This window comes from Eremomyces bilateralis (genome assembly GCF_010015585.1).
Source record: "Eremomyces bilateralis CBS 781.70 unplaced genomic scaffold P152scaffold_7, whole genome shotgun sequence".
NCBI lineage: Eukaryota > Fungi > Ascomycota > Dothideomycetes > Eremomycetales > Eremomycetaceae > Eremomyces > Eremomyces bilateralis.
In genome coordinates, this window is record NW_022985073.1 from 863,432 (window position 1) to 876,747 (window position 13,316).

Here is a 13,316-nt window from a genome sequence, read left to right on the forward strand (position 1 = left end):
GCAAACTGGAGCAGCAGCCACCAAGGATGGCTCTTTCCCTTACAGGGGATGTGGCTTGGCATGTTCTGTGGCGTTAATATTGTGGCACAGTAAAATGGAATTCAATCAAGGAAGGAATTGAGGAAGTGAATATATATATGCCTTGTGGCCTCAGGTACCTAATTTTATGTTGGTGGTGGCCTGGTGGGGCATCCCCAGCAATAATTTCGCGTTGCCAGGCATTAGAAAAACTGCTCTGTCCGCACCAGCATTTGTATTTTTCTTTTTCTTCCCACTTTCGCTTCCACCTGTCTCTCTTCTTCAATTCTTCGAGACATGGACGAACAGGAATTTGTTCGGCTCCTTGAGAGTCTCCTTCTACGTACGTCTTTCCTTCAGATCTCAAGTATCATCATCTCGCTAACGTTTTCGGCTCATAGCGGACACGGAGAAGGTGAAGTCGGCCACCAAGGCCTTGAACAAAAATTACTATACCCATCCACAATCCGTTTTAGCGTTGCTTCACCTTCTTATATCCCATCCCAAAACAGAGGTGCGGCAACTGGCTGCCGTCGAGGCCCGTAAACTCGTCCCAAGGCACTGGTCGAAGATCCCACAAGACCAGAAGCCGGAGATTCGGAACCAACTGTTGGCGAAGACATTGAATGAGGAAGCTAGGCTGGTCCGACATGCTTCGGCCCGTGTCGTCTGTGGCATCTACAAGCAAGACTATGAGACATGGACCGAGCTTCCAGGCCTTCTCCAGGCCGCTGCAGTGGAAAACGATGTCCGACACCGCGAAGTAGGCGTGTATATCACGTACCTCCTGCTCGACGCAATGGGTGACATGTTCTCCGAGAACTTGGGCGGTGTGTTCGACTTGTTGCGCAAAACCATTCAAGATCCGGAGAGCATCGAAGTCCGTGTCAATACCATGCTGGCGCTGAGCCGTATTTCCATGTTGATTGACGCGGAGGAGGATGAAAAATCCGTGAAGGATTTCCAAAGCTGTGTGCCGGGGATGATGATCGCTTTGAAGGATGCTGTCCTTGCCCAAGCAGACCATGCTGCCCAAGCGTTCGAGGTGTTTCACACTTTCATCGCTGCCGATGGGGCGTTGCTCGACGCACACTTCAAGGACATTGTCAAGTTCATGATGGATCTTGCCTCTCAGCCCGACATGGATGAGGACTCCCGCTCACAAGCTCTGGGTTTCTTGATGCAAGCCGCACGATACAAGCGACTCAAGATCCAATCCCTCCGGATTGGAGAAGAGCTCACCCTCCGGTCTTTGCAGATCGTCAAAGAGCTCAACGACCTCGCTAGCGATGATGAAGACCTCTCACCTGCCCGTATGGCGCTCAGCCTCATCGACTACCTTGCCTCAAGTCTACCGCCCAGCCAGGTCGTCGTCCCGTTGTTGAGAGCTATTGGGCCCTATGTCACTTCGCAAGACCCTGGTGAGCGTCGTGCTGGGCTTATTGCCCTGGGTCAGTGCGTGGAAGGTGCACCGGATTTCATGAGCAGCCAGTTGAAAGAAATCATGCCCATGGTTTTGAGTCTTCTTGAGGACTCGAACGCCCAAGTCCGCGAAGCTGCTCTGAGCTGCATTGCTCGACTTGCGGACGACTTGGCGGAGGAACTCGGAAAGTACCATGAGCAGCTGATTCCCACCATGATCCGTGGCTTTGATGCCGCATACCAAGGGATTGGGAGCGGTAACGACGAGGAGGCCGCGCTCAGAATCATTCGCAGCACCTGCGACGCGATCGACTCTCTGATTGAAGGGTTGGAGAAAGAGGACGCCGCCAAGTACGCACCCGAGCTGGTTCAACGATTCAGCCGATTGCTGGAACACGATGATTACCGGACACGGTCAGCCGCTATTGGTGCGGTTGGGTCCATTGCCTCCGCCGCCGAAGAAGGGTTCATCCCATACTTCAAACAGACCATGCAGGCGCTTGGCAAATACGTGGAGCAGAAAGAGTCGCAAGAGGAGCTCGACCTCCGGTGCGTCGTTGTCGATTCAATGGGAAAGATCGCGATCGCGGTTGGCCCGGAAGAGTTCAAGCCGTTCGTGGTGCCTCTCATGCAGTCATCCGAGGAAGCATTGCATCTCGACCATCCCCATGTTCGCGAGACGAGCTACATCCTCTGGAGTACGATGGCCAAATTGTATGAAGAGGACTTTGCTCCGTATCTCGATGGCGTGGCGAAAGGGCTTCTAGACAGTCTCAATCAAGAAGAAGGCAACGACGACGTCGAGTTTGATGAAGACGCTGAAGATTTCGCCTCCACTCAGGTGACGATCGGTGGAAAGAAGTTCACCGTCGCTACCGCCAAGGATGAAGACGGCGAGGAGGAGATCATCGATCTGGATCCGTCCGGTGAAGACTGGGAAGATGAGGATTTTGAAGCCATCACCGCCATCGGCATGGAGAAGGAAATCGCGATCGAATGTATCGGTGACGTGCTGAGCTACACCAAAGCACGATACCTCCCACACTTCGAAAAGACGATCGAGTCCGTCCTCAAACTTGCCGAACATAGCTACGAAGGCATCCGGAAGGCGGCGATTGTCACGCTGTGGCGAGCATATGCTGTTGTTGCAGGCCTCGCCGAGCAGAATGGCGCTGAGAAATGGAAGCCTGGCTTCCCCCTGAAAGTCCAGCCATCGGACGACATTATGAAGCTGGGAGACATGATCATGACGGCTACGTTGCCCAATTGGGAGGAGGAAGATGATCGGTGAGTTTTGTGTGCTGCATTTCAACCTGAACATCCATGCTTTTATGATGACAACTCCTTTGTTACCCAGCTCACTCAGACGCCTAAGTGCGTATGAAGAGAACACAAAGATTAAACTAGTTCTGATCTTTCCATGATTCTTGTTACCTTATCTCGCTATTCCTCAGTTGAAGCTTGCTAACACGTTCGGATGAAGACCAACAGTCACCGACCTCAACCGCATCCTGGCCGCCACTTTGAAACAATGCGGACCCGCACCACTTGTGAAGAAAGACGGCACCGGCAATGTCGTCCACCAGCTTGTTGAAGGCATCGTCGCCATTCTCTCCAAGCAACATCGCTGCCAGCTCGATCTTGGTGATGAGAACGCCGACGAGGAGGACATTCCCCAGGAGTCATCCGAGTACGATTGGCTCATCATCGAAACCGCTCTCGATTTGATGGTCGCTCTCGCTGCCGTGATCGGTCCGGATTTCGTCGAGCTGTGGAAACGCCTGGAGAAGTACGTTTTGCGATGGGCCAGCGGCCAAGAAGGATACGAGCGCTCCGCAACGATCGGCTCGATTGCCGAGTGCATCGCTCACATGGGTGAGGGCGTGACGCCGTACACCAGCTCGTTCATGAAGATCTTGTTGCATCGCGTCGGCGACGAGGACCCGGAGGTCAAGTCGAACGCCGTGTACGGAGTGGGGATGTTGTACGAGAAGTCGGGCGACGAGGCCGAGTTGTTGAAGAACCTAGGCTCCATCACGTCGAAGCTCGAGCCACTTCTGGATTCCGAGCAGCCGGCTCGGATCGCCGATAACTCGGCGGGATGTCTGAGCAGGATCATCTGCCGCTTCCCGAACCGGTTGCCGCTCAAGGATGTGCTTCCGGTCCTCGTGGACCTGCTGCCGCTACGAGAAGACTATGAGGAGAATACACCGGTCTACAAGACCATTGTCGGACTTTGTAGGTCATCACGGATCTCTTATTCTATGCCATCTCATTAACCACTGAACAGACAAGACACAAAACGAGGCAATGCTCGCCCTCACCGAGCAGATGAAGCCGGCGTTGGAGAAGGTGCTGAGCCCACCAGAGGAGCAGCTCAACGATGAGACGCGCGGTCAGCTGAATGAGCTGGTCCAATTCCTGCAAAAGCAGTAAATGATGGTGAACGGCCTTTAGGTTAGACTACGAAGTGCGATGACGATCACGCAACGATGGTAATAGAGGCGGTTTGGAAGCCAGCGTGGAGCGCCAAAGGGGCCATGGACGGATGATTCCAAATGATATCCAGATTTTTTTTGTACTCCAGACGCCGTAGCTTTTCCAAGCCCATGCAATGCCTTGTATTAGATTCCATGTTGTTCCCACATAGATGATGACACACGACCCGTTCCGTTCACCTTGCCGCCTCCAATCTCATCTTCCCTCTTGACCGCGCCTCATTCCGCTTGATCAACGCATACCACACCGAACTCGCCCAGCACACCCCCACGCCCACCCACGCATGCGCCGGCATCTTCCCACTCAGCATCGCGAGCTGAAACGCGCCCCGCGGCACGCTCACGAAATTCGCCGACAGCGGACTCGTCGCCTTGACTAGTAGGAAGTAGAATAGAAACACCGCGAATGACGACAGCCCGCCGAGCAGGGTGAGGAACCAGAACCACGGCACGTCGAGGAAATAGCAGTTGCGCTGGATCTGGCCCAGCTCGCCCGACAGGATGACGAGCGGCGTGAGGACCGCGAGGGAGATCACCGAGACGTAATGCACGACGCGCCAGTACGCGACGGCGGCGTGGCGGGTGGCGTTCGGGGTGCCCCGGCCGCTCGCCTCGTCGTAGGGATCGTCGATGTCGAGGAGGACTTCGGGAGGTTGGGATCCGCGCGGGACCGTGCGCATGTCGGCCAGCACGCGAACTGTACGCATGAGGATAATGGGATACACGCTGACGAAGACGGTCGACCACGTGCCGGCGAGGATGCTCTCCCAGGTCACGCGGGATCCTTTGCGGACGCTAGCGATCAGGAGGGTGAAGGTGGAGGTCAGGGCTGCGGATAGCACGGGGACCGAGTGGTTAGTACCGGTGAGAAAGGTGGTGAAGAGGAGGGTCGTGGGCGTGGTGCCGACTCTTGACAGCGTATAGACGGGAAGGACGGCGTAGCTGGGCGTGGTCAACGATACATCCACATTTTAGACCGTAATGCGACTCACGCGAACGAGATATTACTCAGGATGATTTTGCCGATAAACACCACGGCGAGCAAGAGGCATTGGCGCGCGATCTGCAAATCAAACTCGAAGATCCCCCCCCCGGCGATCCCACCAAACCTGTGGAGGAAGGGATAGAAGAGAATTCTCACCCACAGCGGCCGGTTGGCTTCCAATTGCAGGGCACCGGGCCGTTTCGATGGCGAACGAGACGGCGCGACCGCTGCCCCAAGGCCGGCCTTGACGAGCCATTTGCCTACTAGGCGGGTCAAGCCGGCGGCGAGCAGGAAGAATACGTGTGCAATGACAAGTTGAATCCATGTTGCCGTTAGGGGATATGGAAATCTTGAAAGAAATTTAGCGTCATGTCCTTGCTCCGGGTGGGCTAGACATACTTATACACTCCAGCTGCGAAATGTTAGAATCGATCCGCATGCATTACTTTTCGGGGTCGGACATACTCAATAAAATCAATCTATTCAACACGACAAGAGCAAACTCGCATCCCGCCACCGCGAACACCAGAAACGCAACGTAAAATTGCAAGCCACCCCAAGTGCTCAATAAAAACGCCCCGAACCCGCCATCGAGAAACACCCGCTTCCACGCGGAACGGTTGGAAAACTCCCCCTGTTCGTGCACCAGGGGTCTCAGACTCGGAGGGACGGCGAAGTCGTCTTCATCGTCGGATTGTGTGGCACTTCCGGGCCGGCTCCGGGGATATGGCGATGGGGATCGGGAGACGTCAACCAAGGGGATAGCCGAGCTCATGGCCGTGGATGTCATATATATTTCGGGTCCCGCTTCCTTCGCCTGTGCAACAAAGGTCAGACGGGAGACTGCTGACTGCTGGAAGAGTTCAAGGAATAATATTAAGAAAGTTGACCTTGAAAGGGGCGTAGAGCCGTAGACCGATTGGGCTTAGTCACTGCACAGCCAGATGGATAAACAGGTATGTGGCTGAAGGCTGTTGTTGGCTCCTGTGACGTCTTAAGGGTTTTGACTTTTGAGGCATTAATACCTTTCATTCTCGCCTTACGTACCTAACTCCAATCCAACAAGATTCACTGAACAGGTATTCCCGTCTATTATGATGCCCTCTAAAGTTTGGGAATTTTCAACCCTTGACCTCATCCTTCGGCTGCAGAATTGCAGCACGTGATCGGTGATAAGATCTGATAATTGAGATGTTCGCCGAGTCGGGTGGATCGATCGAGATTGACCAGGGTCCGAGGTCTCATGCTGGCGGCACGTATCCAGGCGTGCCAGGAACCGCACTTCTCCGTCACGTCACTTCAATGTTGGCGTCCTCCCCCGATCTACGTCCTCCCCAATGTACGTCCATGTCCATCCGAGAACTCGAGGTCAAAACAATGCCAAAGAGTGCCCAAGTGGCTCCATGTCTCTCCTGGTATCCCACTGTTGATTACTCAACCGAATAACGTCGCATTGGTGCACTAGCATCTGGACGAAGAAATTGTCGGTCCTGAAGGCTGAAGCATACCTTCAGGGCGTCAAGAACTCTTGGTCGTTTCCTGCTTTCGCCTCCTATTACCGTTCTTAAAGACGGAGAGCTCCCCATCTATATTAGGCTTGAGGTGCACGTCGAAGGCGAAGGGCAATTAATTTCTTCCATCCTGGATGTAGGGGAAGGTACTAGTTACTCATCTGGAAATTGGAAGTCGATGTTCTAGACGTCGATGATGTAAAATTATTTGGAAACAACAGCTAGGGTCGGGCTTCCAGAACTCCGAACCACCGTGATCGTCTGTTCTTTTTGCTTGTGTCGGGGTTCATGACGTGGAGCGACTAACGGTGGTCGACCAAATCTACCTCCGTAAGGGACCGATGACGCTCACCAGGCCGGAGTTAGGAATCAATATTGCTGATTGCTCACTTGATAACGCCGAAAGAAAATGATATTAACTGGATACTATCAAAATCGACTCGTCCTTCTTACTATTGTCAATTTTTCGATTATTAATGAGTCTTGCTTTACATTTTCATCCGCTTCGCGTTCTCGTTATATTCCCCTTCTTTTCTCTCTATCGTGTCACTTTGGCTCATGTAAAGGGTGTTTGCAGAAGCATGTCCTTAAGTTTTTGTGCGTCAACATAATTGAACTTTGTGGAGATACGACGCACGGCCATAGGCCAGCTTCAATTGGTAGAAAGCAAACTTTTACACAGTTGGAAGCATGGGGAGCGACAAGCCAACACCGATCAGGCAGAATGTACCTGGTGGATCGCCTAGCTATAGGCAAAGTTCGGGATTTGGGACGCAACCAACCCCTACTCCCGGCACTGGCAACGGATTCGACTCAACCAAAAGGTCGGGACCCCCAGCGGCGAGCACTTACCCTTCTAGTACCGATCAAGAAGCTTACCGGTCATCAACTTCTAGCGACGCAGACTCTTTCGACACCACAACAGTCGATTCACCGGAAGACAAGAATTCCATGCCCGTCGAGGAGGCTGAGACCCCAACCGAAGAGAAGGGAGAAGATGCCGCTTTTGCTCCCATAACCGCCCCCATCACGAAGCGGGAGGACCATCGGATGTCAGAGGGAGCAAAAATCTCGCGACAGCTTACCCAAGAACAGTTGTTTAAAACCCTTTCTCGAAGAAGGACCGGATCGGTTGCCACGCAAGATCCAGATGAGGACGAAGCGCAAAAGGAGATTCGCCAGCTCCTTTCGCGAGTCTTTGGTCAATCACGTCAAGAGACATCCGAAGAAGAGAAGACACGGCATTTTGGCGTTGTCTTCAAACATCTCACGGTTATTGGTGCAGCCGCCGGGACGAGTCTTCAGCCTACCACTGGAGACGTATTCCTTGGGTTGGCACGTCAACTATGGACTCTACTTAGCCGAGGTACCAGCTCCTTCAAAAAATCATCGAAAACCATCCTAGATGATTTCACCGGTTGCATCAAGCCTGGTGAATTAGTGTTGGTGCTCGGACAGCCTGGATCCGGTTGTTCTACCTTCCTGAAGGTGATCGGAAACCAGAGATCGGGATACCAAAAGATCGAAGGCGATGTGCGTTATGGTGGAACGAGCTCGGAAGAAATGGAAAAGAAGTTCCGAAGTGAAGTCATTTACGCCCCAGAGGATGATCTTCACTATGCGACTCTCAAAGTGAGGGATACGCTTAACTTTGCATTGGAAACACGAACCCCGGGCAAGGAGTCAAGGAAAGAGGGCGAGAGCCGCAAATCCTACTCGAGAAATTTCCTCGAGGTCGTCACGAAGCTCTTCTGGATCGAACACACTCTGGACACCAAAGTTGGCTCGGCATTCGTCCGTGGTGTTTCAGGCGGCGAGAAAAAGCGAGTCTCCATCGCTGAAGCCTTGGTTACGAAAGCCACAGTTCAATGCTGGGACAATAGCACGCGCGGCTTAGATGCGGCGACCGCCTTGGAGTATGTGCAAAGTTTACGGGCGCTTACGAACATGGCCTCCACTTCCACTTGCGTTGCCCTTTACCAAGCTGGCCAGTCGATATATGAGCTGTTTGACAAAGTCCTACTCATCAACGAAGGCCAATGTTGCTATTTTGGGCCAACCGAGAAGGCGGGGCCGTACTTCAAGAGTCTGGGGTTTGCCCAACCGGAACGATGGACAACCTCCGACTTTTTGACCAGCGTGACTGATGATCATGAGCGTCAAATTCAGGATGGCTACGAGAATCGCATCCCTCGTAATGCAAGCGAGTTCGCGGCATCCTTCAAGAACAGTGACATCTACCGAAACAATCTGAACGAAGTCAATGAGTTCGAGATCGAGACTGAAGGCATCACAGCAGATCGAGAACGGGCGATGTCAAAAGCCACTCAAAAGAAGAACTACACTGTCTCGTTCCAAAAGCAGGTTATCGCTTGCACTAAACGCCAGGCTCTCGTCATGCTCGGTGACAAGGAGAGTCTTATTGGCAAGTGGTTCGGCATTGTCTTCCAGGCCCTGATTACGGGCAGCTTGTTCTACAACCTCCCGAACACGGCCGCCGGCGTTTTTACCCGTGGTGGTGTCCTGTTCTTCATGCTTTTGTTCAACGCTCTCCTTGCCTTGGCGGAATTGACCGCTGCGTTCGAGTCTCGGCCGATTCTTATGAAACACAAAAGTTTTGCGTTCTACCGCCCAAGCGCGTACGCCATCGCGCAAACCGTCATTGACGTGCCCCTGGTCTTCATTCAGATATCGATCTTCCAGCTGATTGTTTATTTTATGGCTAATCTGTCGCGCACTCCGAGCCAGTTCTTCATCGATTTTCTCTTACTATGGGTCGCAACCATGAGTATGTACGCATTCTTCCGAGCCGTTGGCTCTTTTGTTTCGTCCTTGGATATTGCGACGCGTATCACTGGGGTTGCCATTCAAATTTTTGTAGTCTATACCGGCTACCTAATTCCCAAAACCAAGATGCGACCTTGGTTCAAGTGGTTGATCTGGGTCAATCCTATCCAATATGCTTATGAGGGTATGATCAGCAACGAGTTTCACGGCTTAGAAATTCAATGCACAACGCCTTATCTAGTGCCGCCGAATGCACCTCCAGCAAACCAAGGCTGTGCGCTTCAAGGCAGCAGGCCAGGCTCTACGACTGTGCTTGGCGACGATTACATCGAAACCGCATTCGGTTACTCTTATTCGCACCTATGGAGGAACGTCGGCATCATCTTCGCATTTTTCTTCTTCTTCGTCTTCCTCACTGCGGTGGGTCTCGAGCGCCAGAAACCAAATACCAGCGGCGACTCGGTGACAGTCTACAAACGGGGCTACACTCCAGACCCCATGAAGCAAAAGAAATACGCATCTGATGAAGAGCACGGAATGGAAAAGAATTATCCTTCGCCAACCGAGTCTGGCAGTCAAGAACAAGATGTTACCACGGCGCTCAACGTCGATCATGCGGTACTCACATGGAGAGGAGTAACTTACACGATCCCCTACCAAGGCGGCCAACGGACCCTCTTAAACGGCATCAGCGGCTACGTCAAACCCGGCAAACTGACCGCACTGATGGGCGCGTCCGGCGCCGGGAAAACCACCCTTCTCAATTCCCTCGCGCAGCGTCTCCGCATCGGCACCGTCACCGGTGACTTCCGCGTCGACGGCAAACCGTTGCCTCACAGCTTCGCACCCGCGTATGCTGAGCAGATGGATATCCACGAGCCGACGTCGACGGTCCGCGAAGCGCTCCGCTTCTCGGCTCAGCTGCGACAACCGTACGAAACGTCGACGAAAGAGAAGTACGACTACTGTGAGAAGGTGCTTGATTTGCTCGAGATGCGGGACATTGCTGGGGCGGTTATTGGCTCCGAGGGCAATGGACTGACACAGGAGCAACGGAAGCGTTTGACGATTGGGGTGGAGTTGGCAAGTAAGCCAGACATGCTTGTGTTCCTTGATGAGCCGACGTCGGGGTTGGATAGTGGAGCCGCGTTCAATATCGTGCGGCTGCTTCGTAGGTTGGCGGATCAGGGGCAGACGATCCTTTGCACTATCCATCAACCTTCGAGTGTGTTGTTCCAGTACTTTGATAACCTGCTGTTGCTTAAAAGTGGTGGTAAGACGGCCTATTTCGGACCGATTGGCAACAACGGCCGTACACTTATCAACTACTTCGAGAGCAACGGTGGAAAGAGATGCCCACCTCAAACGAATCCCGCAGAGTACATGCTCGACGTCATCGGAGCGGGTGATCCGACCTATCGAGGCCCTGACTATGGCGAGGTGTGGGATAATTCCAAAGAGAAGCGCGAGCTCGAGCAAGAGTTGGAAAAGCTGGACAACGAACGTCAAGGCACTCGAGTGAGTGAACGGAATACCAAGGCCGGCGGGTATGCAACGCCGTTCTGGACGCAGACATGGTTGGTCACCCATCGATCGTTTGTTTCGATGTGGCGAAGCCAGGACTACGTCGTTGGGATGATGATACTTCATATCTTCACTGGTAAGTCTGTTCGGGGGTGTTCTTCCCCCCCGAGAATGTACCTCCAGTATCTGACATATACCAGGTCTCTTCAATGCCTTCACCTTCTGGGACATTGGCAACAGCCAGATCGACATGCAGAGTCGACTATTCTCGATCTTCATGGTTCTCACCATCTCCCCCCCGTTAATCCAGCAGCTTCAGCCTCGTTTTCTCGCGGCGAGGGCGCTGTTTGAGTCGCGCGAATCCAGCTCGAGGACCTACTCTTGGCCCGTATTTGTCATCTCCGTCATCGTGTCCGAGATCCCTTACCGCTTTGTTGCTGGAACGCTGTTCTTCGCGGCCTGGTATGTTGTGCTTTTGCATTCCCGTCTCTTGTCTCACTGACCCCTGTTCAGGTACTGGCCCCCTAGCCTGCCACGCGACGCCTACACCTCCGGCATCGTCTGGTCCCTGGTGATGCTCTTCGAGCTCTACTACCTGGGCTACGGCCAAGCTATCGCCGCCATCTCGCCTAACGACCTGGTCGCGTCGCTCCTCGTCCCCGTCACCTTTATGTTCATCGTCGCCTTCTGCGGCATCGTCGTCCCGTACGCTGTGCTTCCCCACTTTTGGCAGTCCTGGATGTACCACCTCACGCCCTTCCGCTACCTGCTCGAGATGTTCCTCACGCTCGTCACGCACGATGTGCCGCTGCGGTGCGAGCCGCAGGAGTTGGCTAGGTTTCCACCCCCGGCGGGCCAGTCATGCGAGAAGTTCACGGAGGCGTTCGTGCGACAGATGGGAGGGTATGTTGAAACGGTGGAGGGGGGGTTGTGCGGGTTCTGTCAGTATGCGAATGGCGATCAGTTCGCGGCGAGCTTCAACGCGTTCTACCGATTCCGATGGAGAGATTATGGGATCTTCTTGGGATATATCGCATTTAACTTCGCGATGGTGTTCGTCTTCACATGGATTTACCTGAGGGGTTCGCAGAAGATGAAAGGGGTGATCGGAAGGGCAAAGGCGAAGAGGGAAATGAAGAACCGCAACCGTCAGACGGAGGAGGAGAAGGTGGAGGGTTGAACTGGAGAAAGGAGAGAGATCCCTCTTCATCGACATTATTGCCGCAGTCTAGAAAAGTTTCCATGTAACATAATATCAAAGGGAATTGATATGATATTCATCTGTTCCGATCGTCGTCTGCCACGGATGCTTGTTCTCAATGAAGCAGCCTAAGCTTTCCGAACCCAAGCTCTCCGTGTCGCCTCTCACAGTCTCACTCAATATCTTGGTGTCCAGGAACCACCCCGATCCCCCTCGCGCCAGAGATTGTGTTAATCTGCAGTGGGTTAGACGGATGGCGTCCGGTCCGAAACGCACGCGGGGTGGCAATCTGCGTGGGTACTAAATCTGCAGCACACCGCGCGGGGAATAGGACAGGCTCGGAAGCGGTATTTCTCGGGAACGCTGGTGGTACCTGGTGGCGGTGAAGCAGGAGGGCTGACGGAGGCGACGCGTTCATTGTCATTGATGGACTTGATGGGCCGAGTCGATAAGAGCGGACGCGGATAAGGTTGCAGTTTCACGGCGCTGCGAACAAATGCCGCATTAATATAACTCGCGAACATGGGAATTACAAGCATTATAGACAACGATTAACGACGGACTGGGAAACGCGCATAGCACATCCTTCTCTTTACAGAACCATTGTAGTGAATTTCGTGCATCACATTGAGGCCTTTGAAACAAGAAGAATTGATAAAAATAAGAAATCGCGTTGGCGCCTCGGAGTCAATAATCGATATTGGACCTAAATCGTCTCGTCTACGATCCAAACATCAGACGAATCACCTGCAGTGGCAAAGTTCTCCAACTGACAACAAAGACCGGTCCAGCCCAACCGCCCGCACCTCAGCCACCGCCGGAGTCAGGACCCAGCTGTGGGCCCTGGAATAATTCTCCCCCAAGTTTTCCCCTTGCAAGCATCAGCATCGCGAAGGCTCCCGAAGCACGAAGCCGAGAGCAGGGATCGCGGCTCCCGGTGACGGTTCCGTCCGGACGAGTGGGAGGCGGAGCAGGCTGCGGACGGAAATTCTGGGCCTGGCTAGGCCTTTGTTCGGGAATGAGGGTGATGGAGCAATTGATGGATGAGTTGACGATGGATCAAGTGGTGACTAGATCAACCGTGATATGGAAAAGAGAGGATGCGATCCACTCATCAACAGGATGTGATGAGTGATGTGACCGTGGAAAATTGTTTGTGGACTGGCAAGTGATCATAGCTTACCTAGTATGGTATCATAACTAGTTACCAGTACCTACCTAATCATCCTTTGTTTGTAAATAATCCAACGCCTACGATTGGTCCTTTATTTGGTATTGAGACGTTTCTAGGCTGTCTAGGCCGAAGAAACATCAAGGAAACAGGAAATTGCTGCAAAGAATGCATCTGGCTCAGTTGTGACTTGATTGTT

General features: G+C 53.2%; 3 protein-coding genes across 3 annotated transcripts; 2 read left to right on the forward strand and 1 right to left on the reverse strand.

The window, feature by feature from the left end:
- The first annotated feature begins 330 nt into the window (after nucleotides 1–330).
- P152DRAFT_457771 (ARM repeat-containing protein) lies at nucleotides 331–4,112 on the forward strand. The gene is made up of 4 exons (XM_033679297.1): nucleotides 331–361; nucleotides 420–2,727; nucleotides 2,924–3,678; nucleotides 3,731–4,112. The coding sequence occupies exons 2-4, from the start codon at nucleotides 818–820 to the stop codon at nucleotides 3,874–3,876; spliced, it is 2,811 nt and encodes a 936-aa protein (XP_033535044.1). The 5' UTR covers nucleotides 331–361; nucleotides 420–817; the 3' UTR covers nucleotides 3,877–4,112.
- Nucleotides 3,754–5,996, reverse strand: P152DRAFT_457772 (uncharacterized protein). The gene is made up of 4 exons (XM_033679298.1): nucleotides 5,389–5,996; nucleotides 5,323–5,335; nucleotides 4,931–5,272; nucleotides 3,754–4,880 (listed from the first exon to the last, which is right to left on the reverse strand). Exons 1-4 carry the CDS (start codon nucleotides 5,696–5,698, stop codon nucleotides 4,115–4,117), a joined length of 1,431 nt encoding a protein of 476 aa, XP_033535045.1. The 5' UTR covers nucleotides 5,699–5,996; the 3' UTR covers nucleotides 3,754–4,114.
- A 1,128-nt stretch (nucleotides 5,997–7,124) lies between these two features.
- Nucleotides 7,125–11,925, forward strand: P152DRAFT_465998 (putative ABC transporter; the record flags this gene model as incomplete). The annotated part of the gene is made up of 4 exons (XM_033680672.1): nucleotides 7,125–7,486; nucleotides 7,553–10,881; nucleotides 10,946–11,207; nucleotides 11,259–11,925. The coding sequence occupies 4 exons, from the start codon at nucleotides 7,125–7,127 to the stop codon at nucleotides 11,923–11,925; spliced, it is 4,620 nt and encodes a 1,539-aa protein (XP_033535046.1).
- Nucleotides 11,926–13,316: the final 1,391 nt, after the last annotated feature.

What these genes read in the sequence shown, in the direction of transcription:
- P152DRAFT_457771 (XM_033679297.1), top strand. Translation starts at nt 818, where the DNA reads ATGGGTGACATGTTCTCCGAGAACTTGGGCGGTGTGTTCGACTTGTTG. An exon ending in TGGGAGGAGGAAGATGATCG is followed by an intron (nt 2,728 to 2,923) that starts GTGAGTTTTGTG and finishes GTTCGGATGAAG; the next exon opens with ACCAACAGTCACCGACCTCA. An exon ending in CAAGACCATTGTCGGACTTT is followed by an intron (nt 3,679 to 3,730) that starts GTAGGTCATCAC and finishes ACCACTGAACAG; the next exon opens with ACAAGACACAAAACGAGGCA.
- P152DRAFT_457772 (XM_033679298.1), bottom strand. Translation starts at nt 5,698, where the DNA reads ATGAGCTCGGCTATCCCCTTGGTTGACGTCTCCCGATCCCCATCGCCA. An exon ending in CTGAGTAATATCTCGTTCGC is followed by an intron (nt 4,881 to 4,930) that starts GTGAGTCGCATT and finishes GACCACGCCCAG; the next exon opens with CTACGCCGTCCTTCCCGTCT.